We start from the raw sequence: 15,049 nt of genomic DNA, 5'->3' as shown, positions 1-15,049 counted from the left end.
CACGAGAGGTGGAATCACCCCTTGTTAAAATCCCACTATCCTCTGTAGGTTTGTACTGGATTACAGTTGATCGGAGCAGGTTGGCAGGTAGGGCTGTACTCAAATAGCTCAGTGCAGCCTCAGCACATCCCATCTGCCCATTTGGTGTAATTTGCCCCAATGCAGTCTGCAAGTGTAGGCAAGCAAGTCATGATGATGCTGGAGTTTCTGAACCTGCTGGCACTAAGTTGTGCCTTTCCTTGTCTCTGCTGATCTACATCAGAAGCTGAGATCCTGCTAACGATTTGGGGGGGGGGAAAAAAACAAACCAGCCCCATGTATGTGAGGTTTCGTATGCAGTGTCTTTTCAGTGATGCTTGGCTTTGTAGTACAACTGGCAGGTTACCAGGCAAAATAGAGAAAGTGAGGGTGAACCCAGCAAATGGCATGAGAAGCATAAACCCCACTCCCTAGTGAGGAATGAGGCCTCCAAAAGTGCTAGGGCTGATGTAGCAGTTTCCATGGGGGAACCTGCTGTGTTCCCCTTTGTCATCCTGTTTATTTTATAGCCCTCCAAGTGGGAAGATCCTGCAGAGCTGCAGTTCGTGCTTTCCTTTTTGTATTAGTAATATAGCCACGCATAGGGAGATCTGCGTGGCGGGGAGTGTATGCAGAAACCCGTGATTCTGGGCTGAATTTATACTTTGATACCTTCAGTAGGTGTAGAATTTAATTTGTAGTCTCTGAGTTGTGCAAAGAGGCCTTTGTGTAAACTAGAAGCAGGCCCAGTTGTTGATGTTATCTGCACCTTAGCTATAATTCACTGCTGCAGCATCTGTCTGCCGTGAATTGTCGTTCTCTGTGGCTAAAGGCTCGTGATCCCTTTGTCCTCGCAGATTTGGGGGAAGCCTCTACAGGAGCATGCTGTTTGGCAGCAGTGGGACTGTTAGTCAGGGCTCATGCTGTTCATGTTGCAGCACTCTGCCCAGGTAGAGCTGTGCTGCAACTGCCGTGGGCTGATTTGAATCACTGATAGCAGTGCTGGCGCAGTGGCAAGGAACTTCAGATTTTGGTGCTTAGGGTCTTTTGAAACGTGAATGTTGTTAGCTCCAGCTCCTAGAGAGATTTGGTGCCCTGGGATAGTAGGGAGGATATTTGGGCCAAACCTGGTCATCTGTTCCTGAAATTCCCTCATTTTCTCTTCCCATTATATTCAGTGTACAGTCAATTCCCTGGTTTAAGTAGTATTCCTTGTTTGTCAGGTGTTTGGGGTTTTTTTCCCCTCTCACCACATTTGTACCCTTTTTGTATCTTCTCTGTGTAATGCCTCATCCACAACACATGCAGGGATTTATCCTTCATGCTTTTAACCTGACCTGATCCTTTGCTTGACAGTGAACTGGTTGTCACCTGTAGTGTTGTTTCCATCTGCTCCCCTGTTTGTAGGTAAGACTGACATTTTCCTTTCTCGCTCCTGGTTGAGCTTTCAAATCCATTTCTCTTTCTGACCCTAACAGACTAGTCCATGTCATGCTGCTGAGTTAATTGTCTTGCTTGTTGGAGTTCCTGCTGTTGATCATCTCCTGATCCCTCCTGACAAACTTCTGCCCAAACTCAAAGACTGGCTTCTGTTTGTTCTCCTCTTGAGAGTGTTTGCTCCTACTCCCTACCCGCTTTGAACCACAAAGATAGGATTTGATTTTGTTGACTATTTTGGGCTCTCTTGATGAGAGGCTGTGGGTCTCTGGGGCTGTGCACTTGGCTGGCCTTTGCCTGGATCTCTTCTCTCTGAGACACTGCCTTGTTGGTCAGTTCAGAGGGAACAGGCCTGCTTTTTCCATCCTGCTGGATATATTCCCACGTCTCATTTTTGTGCTCCCTACTGTACTTCCATTCTCTGATATGAAAGTGATTTCACTTCAGTTCTGTTTCTTTATGAATCCAGTTTGAAGTAGCCTAGATGGTTTCCAACATTATCTTAATTACTTGTTTATACTTTGCTGCTTTCTCTGTGACAAGCAGGCATGTGGACTGAGAGCAATTCTTTTGCCTCAGTTTTGATTTGAAGTTCCTCTGCATAAATAAGTCGCTTATTTTCTGAACATTTCTCGTTTGTCTCCTTCTATCTGTTACACCATCAAGAAGGGAGAAGTTATGGGAAGGGACAGATGGCATTGGGATTGCTGTTGAGGCTATTACTCCAGTGGTCATTGCCCAGGTGCTTGGGCAGCCGTAAAGCAATGTATAGATAGAGTAAGGTAACATGGCACCAGTTCTGGTTTGCCTTTAACAGTTAGGCTACAAACTGCAGCAGTTCATGAACTGTTCGCAAGTAGCTTGGCCATCTGGGAGCAGTGGGAGGTAGCCACCTCGCTGCCTTCGTGTTAGTTGCTGCTGCTTGTGAGCCAGAACTGTACGAACAGAAAAAATCAGAGCTCTTCTGTTTTTCTCAACCTTCCTTTTTCATGGATCTCCCAGATGCTAGATGAGTATGTCCCTGTTGACGGAATATAACCCCAGACATCAGGACATCTGGGTTCTCTTCCTAATATTGTTACAGCCTGTGTAAGTCTTTGTGCCTCAGTTTCCCTAATACAGTGTGTAGCTAACAGTGATGTTAATGTATTTTCGAGTATATTTCCCCTCCCTTCATCTCCAGGCACAGTGTAACAGCAAGATAGTTGTAACATGAGAGATAACTAACAAGTCTAAATAGAATTGAAGAAAGTCTGGCCTGGCCCACAGCCATACAAATGCCATCAGTTTCTTTTCAAACAAAGTGCGTTTCAGTCAGGTGGCATTTACTCAAAAAGCCTCATTTTCCCCAGCGCATCTGAAAGCAGTTTCTTTAGGTCAGAAGATGCGTGTGGCAGAGAAGTATGTGTTCCCCAAACAGACTGTTGCTCTGCAGATGACATTGCTAAGGCTATTTCTGGATATGACCATCTTCCTCAAAAGGGTAATGTTATGTGTGGGAAGAAGCATGGTATAGGGCAAAGGGCTGGCATGCTGGGCCCTTGGATCGCTTCCTGAGTCTGCTGCCGAAAGGCTGCAAGATCTGGGCACGTCAGATGACCTACATGGGTCCTACCATCTGTACATTACATGGTTCCCACCATCTGTACGTTGGGGTAATGCACACACTTTTCTAATCCTGTTTTCAGGAAGCAGAATCGGTGTTCTGGAGCTTGTGGCTGTTTGAAAGAAGATGAGACTTAGGATCCTAAGTTTTCTAGGTAGATTTGAAAATTACCTCCTGTGCCTTTAGTCTCTTTCTGTGAATCACTGCAATCTCTCTGCCGTGCAGGTACCAGCAACTATGATACTGGTTCCGGTGGGGCCTTGGAAGAGGCTGAGCCCCTGACCGTGCAGTGAGATCCATGGAGCCTGCTGGAAGTCAGTGGGGCAGGGACCACATAGAGCTTTCTGGAGTGTCAGGCCTTACCCTGCTCTGTAGTACACTTGAATATTCAACAGAGAAAATTTCGTTAGCAGAGATACTAAGGTGTTAGCAGGGGATGGATGAAGTCTGTGCCTCATTCTACTTAAATAATTCATTTTGCTTTGAATGATCTGTTTATGATGATCGCATAGGGAGGTTGTCTTTCCCAAGTAGCACTTGGGAGAGACCTGGGGGACAGCACACACCTGACATTAGTGTGAGGAAATGTCTGTATTTTACTGTCCTCATTCTGTGCCATGGTCTTCTCTGTTCATGGGGGAGCTTGGAGGTGCCATGGTGAAGCCACCTGACATTTCTCCTCACCAGGTCCTGAAAAACATGGTTTTGTCAATGTATTAAAAAAACCCAAGAAAAGTCAAGAATCTGTCTACAAGAAGCTCCCTTGCATCATGGATCATAGACAGGAATCTTGCCTTGGTGAAGGCAAAGAATATACTTTTTCCTGACCTGTGAGAATCTACCTGAATTTGGTGAAGTTCTGTATCGTTATAGATGTTGGCTGCTGCCTGTCCAAAGGAGGTGGGCTAGGGTTTCTCTACTGAAATGGCTAAGAGACCTTCCAAAATGGACATACATCAGCCTTTGTGTCTGATCTGTGTGCACGAGCCCCTTCTGATGTGGTTAACTGTGGGCTGGGAAGGGAAGGAAATGGTTTCTGTAGGAGCTTTGCTCACTTGTCACAGAAATTAGAAGGCAGATGAACGGAGCAATGAATAGCGCATTGGAGAACTCACTTCACTCCTGGCCCCTGTCAGCAGCCCTATGTACCTTCAGCAAGTCCCTTTCAGCCTGGCTTATCATAGGAGACCCCCAAATAGTCTATTCCTCATAATGTGATTTTTTCCCGAGGTATGAGCCTGGGATCTGAGCCGCGGAAGAGCTGATGATGCACAGCCGCAAGGGGCACCAGCGGGAGTTGTGCTTTGAACATGTAAAGTGGCCCAGAAAACCAGGCCCTTGGGGGTCTTCATAGAGGCACTAGGAGGGATGAGAAGCTGCAACTCTGATTTCCCTGTTTCTTAGCTTCTGATTTGGAAAGTGAGGATGCTTGACAATAAATGTGCCTGTGAACTGCCTAGCCACTGCTCTCGGTGAGCCTGTCGAAAAGCCTGTAAGGAAACCACCGGTTCTGTATTCAGAGCAGGGCTTGGCTTGAGGCCACGTGTTGAACAATGAGGAGAAAACAAAATATTGAATAGCTGCTTGTTCAGCAAACCCAGTTCCTCTTAGCCATGCAGGGCCCTGTGTGAGGGAGTGTATCAGATGGGGCAGTTTTCCCTTAGCACTTGGGGCTAGGACCAGCCTGTGCATGTAGGGTCTCAGGTGGTACAGAAGAAGGCCCACACCAGCACACTTGCTCCCAGCCCGTACAGTGGGGAGGGAAGCCAGCTGGGGACTTCTTTGCTGGCCCCAGATTGCAGAACTGAATGCAAAACAACATTCTTGCTGTTGTGTGGCCTGGCTTGGAAAACCCTTCTCCTGCAGAGTGCCACCTTGTGCTGCTTAATGGGGTGTTGTTCTGGTTTGGGGGAGCCCAGCTCTGGGACTGGGAGAGACTCGTGGTGCTCAGCAAGGAGGAGCTGTCTTCCTGCTCTTTCCTCCCTTGTGCTGAAAAAGCAGAACATGCACCAACAGAACAGCGTGCTTTGTTTGGGACTGCGGCTGCAGTTCCTTCCCCACCTGAGGGTTATGCCTGATGTGTCTATCGGATGAGTTTTATTGGTAAACTAATATTACTTTGCTTTTGGCTCCTATTTCAGATTCTTCTCTGGCACCTCGTACAGTGGTGTCTGAGAGTAGAGTTGGCTCACTTGGCAGACAGTGGGCAAGACATGAGGGCTGCTTTAGGTTTGGGTTGTTGGTGGTTGGTGGGTTTTTTCCCACTTTCCCACTTGCAGCTTACAATGATTACATCATTTTTTTGTCTTTGACACAAGAATCAGATGGCACAAATGTCCTTGTTAGATGTCTCTCTGGGACGCCTGCAGACAGCAACCCACTGATGCAAACCTTATCCTGGGGTTCAGGGAACCCAAGTTAAGTACCCTGCTCTGCCACAGGCTTCTTGTGTGACATTGGGAAAATCATTTAGAATTTCTTTGTGTTGGTGTTGTCCTTCCTGCATAAAAAGCGTTAGGGAAGAGTTAATTTCTGAAGTGTTGCAAACAGAAATAATGATTATGAGGAGCAGGTACTAAACTGAGAGAGGCTGTGTAAATACTGTAGGTGGTTTTGAAGACGTTTACTTCTTCAAGGGATGTGTGCAGTGTACCTTTTAAAGTTTTTGACTGAGTGTTGCAGGAGACTTTCAGGATACTGTGTAGAAACCCAGGGGTAGGTGACTTTCTGCAGCTGTGAACCGACGAAGGAGCTCTCTTCACCTTGTTGAGCTGAAAACAGACTGTGGGGCCATTTCTCCTTTTCCAAAGATGAACAAACACGAACAGATGCCAGTACGGCCGTGTCCCCTTCTCTGTTGGAGGCAGAGAATGTGAACTTTGGAAAGGGTCTGGCTTGATCCTGGGAAAACAGCTTTGATCAGAGTCTTGGGAGGAATCTGATACCATGTCCCTCTAAGAGCGACAGAAAAACTAGCCAGAGTTTGGGGCCAGGTTAATCTGGTGCATCTCCATTGACGTCAGTGAGAAGGTGAAACAGTCTGTTCTGTCTCCTCACTTCAGCTCCTCATGGAGAAGCATTTATTCTGGACCTTAAGGCCAGACAGTGTAGGGGGATCGTGGGATAGTAATAACTAAGAAGATGATAACTTTTGTCTCTAGTATTGCTTGGAAGGACATGTTTTGTTAGATTTGCTGGTATGCAAGGCTGAGGTGAGGCTCTTGTTAGACTTGAGGCTGGTACTTGCAAAGGGCATAAGGACAGCAGCAGAAGGACTTCTGCTCCAGCTATGCCACCTCCTGCTCAGCTGCATCCTGCTGCTCACTGTAGGAGCTCTTGGCAGCGTTGAGTACTGTAAGCTGCTGTGTTCCCAAGGCTCCTGTGCAGCCCTCCGAGACCCAGGCTCCTGGGTCTCCCAGAGGTGAGGTAGGTTCACAGCTCCCTTAGAAACTCAGCCTGTGAGCATCTCCATCTGGGCAGGAAGATTTGACTCTTGTGCAGCTATCATTTGTCTTACCATTGGGCTGAAAGGCTCACATGCTGCTACTGGTGGAGCTTCTCTGTAGGCTTCCCAGATTATGGCTTGTGCAGTTGGTTTCATAGACTACTTACGGTGTCGATCCACTGCTCCTTGAAACCCTGGCAAAACACTGGGGTTCTTCAGCGACTAAGTTTTGTTTTGTGGACACAGGTGGATTTAAAATTGAAAAAACCTGTTGATCACCCTTTCTTTTCGTTTGTTTTGTTTTGTCATTTGGCTGTTTCCAATAGGAGTCATTTCTGAGGAAGAACTTGCATAAAAGAGAAGGCAGTAATGTAGTTCACTGGTTCCAGAAGGGTGGTTGATCTTGGCTTGGGGAATGGAAGAAGGCATTTCCTGCAGGGGAATTTGGTGGCCAAGTGAATGGGTGTCAACAGAGCCAGAAGTTGGGAAAGGTCTGTAAAATAAAGAAGAATGAGATTGTATGTGGTGTGATGATGCATAAGCAGCAGAGGTGGCTGAACCTGAGTGAAGTAAGACAGAAAGCGGTTGGCCTGGTCTGTGGATGGATGTTCTTGCTGTTCTGCTAAACGTGATTCAGGTAACTGTGCCTTAGTTTGCACAAACTGATGGAATATTTCTTTCCTGATTAATCTCTTGTTAAAACAGAGGGGGCTGAGTGAATTTGGAGGAGAAGCACTGGCTCTGTGTTGGCATTAAGGACATGTATTGGAAGAGGTCATTTTTATTCCCCCCACCCCCTTTACCTGGCAATACTTATGGCCAGCAGCATCTCCTGAGCCACCAGTATCTCTGTTGTGATGGAGATGGAGCTCTTGGAGTCCTGAGCTCCTTTGGAGCCAGGAGCTGGTGCCAGATACAGACAGGAGGGTGACCAGGTACAAGGAGATGGCAGGGTCATTGGGTCTAAATGCTATCTGTGTGTCACATAGGACAAGGACTCTGGATTGCTGTGTTTTCCCAATAGAAAATAGTTACCTCACTAAGAAGTCAAACCAAAATGCAGATATGCTTCAAATGCATTCATTGAGCTATTTATCAATATTAAATGTGTAAACCAGAAAGGTCAGCTGTGTTTAATGTCATGTGGCAGCTTTGTGATTTTAATTACCGTAAAAAACCCAATGACAAATGAATTCAGTGCTCTTTAGAGCTTGTTCCTCCCTGATGCAGTTTGTTTTGTTGGCGTACCTGAGCTCAGGGAAAGTTTGGCTGCCTCTGCCGTGGTAGGAGAGATTTTATTTAAATAAAGAAAATGTGATAAAGTGACAAATTATTTACAATGTCTCATTCACTAGGGGACTTCATTGTAGCTTAATGTATCAGCAACACCTTGTTACAGTGTTGGATAGCAAGGTTGCAGGCAGAATCACAGTAACTGGCACAAAAAGGTTTTTGCATCTGACCTTAGATTAGAGTGACTGACAATTGCTGCTTCCCTGTTTCTTCCCATTTTGTACACGGTTTCAGGTATCTCGGGTAAAGAGGGATAAACTTCAGTTTCTCCTCTTTCAGCTTTTTGTTGTTTAAAATCTTGATGGGGACTGCTCTGCTGTTTTTGTTGTTGTTTGCTTGGCTCCTTTATGTTAAGCTTCTAAAACTCTTTCTTGATCTTTTCCCAAGCTGTTTTCAAAATGTAGTCAGCAGGATTCTCCTCTTTAAGTAACATTCTTTCAGTTTTTAGGAGTAGTTATCAGTTTGGACGTTTTAAATTTATTGTTATAAATAAAATACTTACACTGCTATAGAAACCTGACTTTTAAATGAGAGCCCTGCAGATGGTTTGTGCTTGAGCTACTTTTAAATTGCAGCTGAGGTTTTGAGCAGTACTGGTACATGTGCTTGGGCTTTTGTTTTCCTCTCTGAACATGTCCGTACCTGCATGGCTGTGGTTTCAGCTTTGCAGGTGGGGGCAAGGTCCTGTGCCTGTCCGCCTGACAGCGAGGATGTGAGCTCCTCTGGTTTGTGGTCCATGCTCAACAGTGGTGTCCTTATTTCACTGGGTGACACAGGCTGTGACTGACTATCAACCGCAGCAAAGCAATATCACACTGAATGCACCAGTTCCTTGCTGTTGTAAACGCAGGGTGTTACAAGTAACCCTGAAACATTCCCCAAGCGCTGCAATAGTTTACAGCTGTGGTGTTCATCCTGTACCCATCAAAAAGCTGGCGATGGCATACAAGGGTGGAGCTTTGATTTCAGTCTGGTGATACTCTCTAGGTTCCCAGTTGATGATAAGACCAGCTCGGTTAAAGAGGTCCAGTTACGTTTGTTTCTGTACCTATTTAAAATATTTTTTTTCTGAATGTAGTATCAATAGAGGTTCCTGTACTTTTTTGCACTTCACTGACAGCACTGTCCTTGTTTAACTCCAAATAAATCTTAGTAACATGTGCAGCCCAAAGACGAGGGGAGAAAATTAATCTCTAGATCAGGAGCTACAGAAAATGAAATGAAGTATGAACAGAAGAGAGAGGGGGCTTTTCTGTATCCGTTGTCCAAGCAAAGGGAAATTGGCATAGAAAATAAGAGTTAGTGAGGGGTGGTAGTGGGGAGTGGTGCTGGGTTTTTTTTCCTAAATTTAGATGAAAGGAAAAATTAAAACTTTTCCAAATGTCCCTAGTAAGACTAAGCAAAGCGTAAGCAGGTAAGAGAAGTAACATCCCTGTAGGATTCGTTCAGCATTGCTGAGATTCTTTCCTTTGCATTCAGCTTCAGTGGGAAAGTGCGGGGGGGGGGGACACACGCGTGTTTGGTTTTTTCCTTGCCACCGATATGGTTAAAAGTGACAGCATAAATTTCCTGACTTGGTGAAAAGCCTGTGACCCCTCTCAGTTGTCTTGTTCATCAGAAGGCAGATAGGTAATAAAGAGTCTCCTGTGTGAGAGGAGTAGGGAGAACCTGCTGTTTTAATTTTGTTCACAGCAGTGGGCCAAACTTTGTTCTTTCAGTGCTGGCCTTGATAATTGGCTCGATATAATATAGGAATTCAAGCCATTGCATATCTCTAGCTTTATAACTGCTAATGTCGTAGCCAAGAGGAGTGCAAAGTCTCCTGCAGGAACATACAGTAAATAAGAACAATAAGCATGTTCCAAAGAACATACGGGCAGTGGTTTTAAAGGGCCTCAGCTCAGCCCTGGTGGGTTAATTTGCATCCAAGTTGCCTGGACAAATGGATTTTGCTGGTTTAGACTCCGTGGGGGATGTGGGTTTGATTTGGGAGATTCTCTGGACTAAATATTATGTTCATGTCTCTGATTCCTGGGAACCAGACTTAAGGAATCCTCTCTTTTTGGGAGGGAAGGATTTGCTTTGGGAGTTTCCTTAACTGTAGGAGTTTGGCTATAGTATGCCTTGCCTTTAGGGTATCCCATATCCTGCTGCGCAGGGTACCTTGCACAGACATACGGTAACGTTTTGTTTTTCCTCTAGCCACCCACAGCTCTCAGCCACGGCTAGCTAAGACTCATTTACCTTGTTTTTCGCAGACGTCTGTGGTTTATTCATCATCTTCAATGAGGTTCTAACACCTGTTAAGCGCTCCTCCTCCCTTTTTTTGGAGAAGCATTTAATTATGACAGGGTTTCCCTTGGAGCACATCCTCCATTCAGTTCCCTAATTGTAGAATTCTCTGTGGGATTCTCCAGATGGGGGATAGAGGATAATCTTCTCAGAGCTCCGGAAGAAATGTGATGCCAAATTACAGAAAATAGATCCTTTTTATTAAGCTTTTGGGCTCCTTTTACTCTTATTTTAAGGTGACCTTCTGTTAAAGAGAAATGTTGGATAAATGACTATCCTTTTTAAATAATCCTCAACAACCTTACCTGGGTTACTAATAACATCGTTAGATTAGAAATCGTGAAAGGATTTAAGCTTTTTTGCCGCTCATGCTGCCATCGCAGAGGCAAGGAGAATGACTTGCCTGTTTCCCTTTTGTTTCTAGTTGGTCTCATTTTCAAGCTGCGAGCTCTAAATTAGAGAGTGCTGGCAGCGTGCTTGGTGTGGCGGGCAGGTATAAAGACAAAGCCCCCTCCTTTGTCAAATGGTCGCAGTGCCACTTTATGGGTCACTTGCTTCACTGCAAGCTAGTGCTGTGGTGGTGCTGTTTCAATCCCCAAGGGGTTTCCAGGCATCCTAAAAGTGCTGCTCAGCACCGCTGATGTTTGCAAACATGGCAGTACTGGCCATCCCGTCTCGTGCCCAAACGCTGGCCATATCTGGAGTTCTACTAAGTTTGCTAAATCTAGCATGTGACCACTGAAGGGCTCCAGGGGTTGTCCTTACAGAGTCGATTCTGCTGGAAGGTTTCCATGTATTTGTTGTGCATAAATTAATACTCCATGAGCTCCTGTGTTAGCATATGATACCAATATTTTTACAGGGTGGATGGAGAAACTAAAGCATAAAGAAACGTAACTGCAGTCCTGTACCGAGTTGGTGGCAGAGTCAGAAGTAGTCTGTAAATGGCTGACTCTGGTCCCCTGTCCTAATCATTGCCTCTCTTTGGGATTTTGTGTGCATTTAAGTCTCTAGGGAACATTTTCTGTAGCACCGGTAAGAGTAGCAGCTTTGCACGTAGCAGGTAAATACAGACTTAGGAGGGGGGGAATCTCTTGTTGGCAGGGAGGCTTGAGGTTATAGCTATAGATTTTAAAGTATGTAGTTGGTGGGCTTTACACTGTGATATGCCACTGGGGATGTGTACAGCTTGCAGTGATTGAACTTTGGTGCTGAGAGGTCAAAGGTGGCTAATCCAAATTTTTGTTTATCTTCCAGGTCTACGCACAACGAACTAGAAAAGAACCGGTAAGTAGCTAATGAGCTGAATTCTAAGAAATGCAAGCCTAGTGGGTGTGATGTGCTTTTAACCTTACACGTGCAGGTGCCGTTTGATCAGCTTAGACAGCTGTGAATGACCACACTGCATCACGTACTTTTAAAAGTCAGAGGGGAAGACAGAGAAAGATCTGAAAAAGAAGTCTTGTTTTTGGTTGGTTTTTTTCTCTCTCTGAAAAGGCAAGAAGTGACCCAGTTTTGTGACTAATCTGTATGCAGAGTAAATACTGTTCTTCTCCTGACACAGTGAAATCTGATTGGGGCACTTTCCATACATGAGGTTGCTACGGGATCAGGTTTCTTGGGCCCTGGGTAATACGTATTACTATGAACCGAAGGGCAGAGCCCTGTGCTCTACACCCTCTCCCACCCCTCCGCTGGGCTGTGATGATCTCTGCGGTGCAGAAGAAAATACCATTGTCCAGAGGCTCGGAGGTCTGGCTACCAGCACTCCTGTGGAGACTCTCTCTTCTAACGTGTTTTAGGATTGCGCTTGTTTATCCTTGAATCTGAAGTTTTAGCAAGCCTTGCAGTTTTGTTACTTGGCTAGCTCTGCTAATATGACTCAACCCTTTTGTAACAGGAGTTAAAATAAGATAAATACCGTTGAGACAAGGGGAGCTAGTTCACACACAGATCAGATTATCGCCTTCCATTCAGGATGCTATAGTTAAGATTGTGTCAGGGTTTCCATTATAAACTTATCTTGGCTCTTCTGTGGGATTTTAGGGGGGCTGATGGGGGGCGTCTGTGTTTTTTGTGGTTGCTGGAACAAAGGCAGTGCTCTGCCCAGCTGCTCCTATGAAGAAATCCCCAGGGTGGGAAAGCTGAGTCTAAATAGGTTGATTGCCTCCTCTTCCCTCTTAGCAGCCATCATTTAACAAGGGATGGGAGCCCTATGAGGATGGCCAAAGATACACAGAGGCTTCAAGCCAAGTGTGTATTTCCATTCAGACAAGATCTTCCCATGTAGCTTCAAGGGAATCAGAGCTGAGTACCTTGTGCATCACATTGCCCTCAGTTTCCCCCACATGTGCCTCCCCCAGCAGCAGCAGTGCTGGGAAGCAGCTTGGCCTTTGCGTGGTGTGGGTTTTTTCTTCCAGGCTGTGCTTCTACCTCCTGGTAGCTTTGAGGGTCTACAGAGTTGTCATGGTCCTGTCCTTCTGGGGTGATGCAGAGAGGTTTTTTTATTTGGGTTGTGTTGCTCTCCTGTCCCCCCCGAGACTCAACCTTTCCAGTCCCAGGTTGAGCTGTGTTGAGAAGTGTTGGCTCCTGGATTTTCCAGTGCTCTCTAGAGTTTATTTACCAGTGAGAGAAAGAAAATGCAGTTCTTGGGTCTGACCCAGAACAGAGGGTGCTTTTTTCTCCATGACAACAGTAAACCATCACTAATTTTCAATGTGCTTATTTGCATATCTGATTGTTACTGCAAACGCTGCTTGCTCTTAGTACAGCTTTAGAACAGAGCTGTCTCCATCTTTCCCTGTACCAACCTTATCCTCTCACATTGGCCAAGGTTGCCTGGATCTGTGACCATCTTTTTCTACCCTCAGGCTTGTGGGGCAGGCAGTGAAGCTTCACACTCCCGGTGGGTGAGATCTCAGCAGCTAGCATTACATACTTACTGTCCAGCTAAGGACTGGCAAGTATTGATGGATTTAGGATATGCCTGATACCAGCTATCTGTGTGAGTTGAGGAAGTTTCTGCCTTGATTCCCTGTCTTTAACTGAGGACAGTAATACTGCCTGGGGTGGGGATATCATGAGGATTGACTACTGTCCAGCACTTTGTTATATATGTTACTAGTGAGAGGAGTATTATTACCTGTGCTTCCCCTTATGCCACCTTTTTCTGAATGTGGACAAGCTGTTTGCTTGCTACAGAATTTGTCTTCCCATTCCCAGCTGGTGTAGTACCATCTCTCTCTCTCTTCCTCTCCTTCCGTCTCAGTTATGCTCCCTAGTCACCACCTGTTCCAGGTTGAAGACTCCGAACCATCAGCCTTCTTAGCAAGGTCTTTCTTCTAGGGCTTCCCATTCCAAGGCACTATATTCCAGGTCTGTGTCTCAGACATGGTTTTACCTTGGTTTTCAGCCTTCTGGGAAGGGCGCACATTTGAGCACATTGGGTGGTCTGTACAGGCAAACTCCTATATCTGGGGTCTTTGGTCAGGAGCCCACTGCTCCTGGTTTGGGATTGTCTGTCCCTTAAGGCAGATGCTATGGCCTGATGAGCTACGCACATCTGCAAACCCAGCTAGACCCTGTAGTGGCTATGCTGGGTTTGCAGTGTTTCTTACCAACGATTTGGACAGTGAGTTTCATACTGGAAGCATTTATTTTTAAACTCCACAGCAGTGTTTTGTGGGTGAAGGGGGTAGCTTCCCAGTTAGGTTTTCACTGTGTTTTATTTGCTGTGTCGTTAAGTTTGTCAGTGTCGCCAGACTTAACTGCTGCAAAGATAAAAGCCCTGATACTAATGGCTTTGTGGCTGGCAGGTGCTCATTTTCTCTATTATTTGCGATTATTCCTTTTGAATCTCACTGTTATCTCCATTATTGACACACACTATAATTTTCAAAATTGTCCACTATTAGGTCTCTGACTCTGGTTTTTCCCCTCGTCTGCGAACAGCAGCCTTCTTATGTTCAGTTAAATTTTGTTTTAACCCATTCAACAATTACACAGAGTTTCTTTCAAGCTGTAGCAAGAGAATACTAGAAAAACAAAATGCTCTTCTCCTTTTTGAATATATGATTTAACTTGGACTCAATATTGCAGAGCTGATGATGTTTCAATGTATCAGGATTAAGAATCTTGTACCCCTTTGATGTTGAAAAGTAACTAAAAATATATTAAAAAAATTAAAGCGATGTTTTAAGCTCCACTCCTTTTCTTAGTCTTGAAATATTTCATGAACACTCCAGTGGTTCTGCTAAGGAGCTGTCTGATTTGGTACCAAATATTAACTGTAATATTTAAGTGACTTCTCTTTCTGGTTTGATTTGGTTTTTTATCTGAAGAGATTGCAGTGACATTTATATAAGGGGCTTTGTTTGATTTATAAAAGATTAATTTATAGTTACTATCTGTCATTAATCCTCATGTTGGAAAATTGTTTGTATTTTTTATTTAATGGGTATGTGTTTCAGTTTATCTCTGCCCAGGATGAGTCATAGCTTGCATTTAAACAAGAAACCAGTATTCTGCTTCTCATCTGCTGCAAGGCATAACTAAAACAATACTACTTAGTCCTTTAACACGCCTACCAAAAAACTGATTCGTAAGCAACACCCTATCATTTTCTAAAAGAAAACATAAAGCAAGTGACTAAAAGATGGACTTTGGTAGTGTAATATTTTCTCAAAAAAGGATAATAAATACAATTCAGGCTTAAGTTAAATGGTGTGTGTTACACAGATAGCAGAATTAATTGTTGTCTGAACATTTTAGACACACGCAGTTTTGGAAGGATGTGGTCAGTGTGGTATTAAGAGAAGGTATGCAGCACTGAGATGACTTTCCTGCTGCTCTGTGAAGTGGCAGTTCTGGTAGACCAACATGGTGGTGGTGTCTGTCAGAAAAGTTACGTCTCCTGATAGAACAAGAAGGATGTTTGTAAAGCTATTGGTCAGATTTAA

General features: G+C 44.9%; 1 protein-coding gene across 2 annotated transcripts in view; it reads left to right on the top strand.

Annotated features, from left to right (window-relative positions):
• Nucleotides 1-15,049, top strand: part of MXI1 (MAX interactor 1, dimerization protein) — a 58,684-nt gene that overhangs the window by 16,658 nt on the left and 26,977 nt on the right. For both annotated transcript variants that reach the window (XM_050898805.1, XM_050898806.1), the window contains exon 3: nucleotides 11,349-11,378. In XM_050898805.1, coding sequence (XP_050754762.1) covers nucleotides 11,349-11,378 — 30 coding nt within the window. The remainder of the gene's footprint in view (nucleotides 1-11,348; nucleotides 11,379-15,049) is intronic.

The sequence above is a fragment of the Gymnogyps californianus genome, chromosome 6, assembly GCF_018139145.2.
Source record: "Gymnogyps californianus isolate 813 chromosome 6, ASM1813914v2, whole genome shotgun sequence".
Classification (NCBI taxonomy): Eukaryota; Metazoa; Chordata; class Aves; order Accipitriformes; family Cathartidae; genus Gymnogyps; species Gymnogyps californianus.
This window is presented reverse-complemented; position numbering and strand designations above follow the sequence as displayed.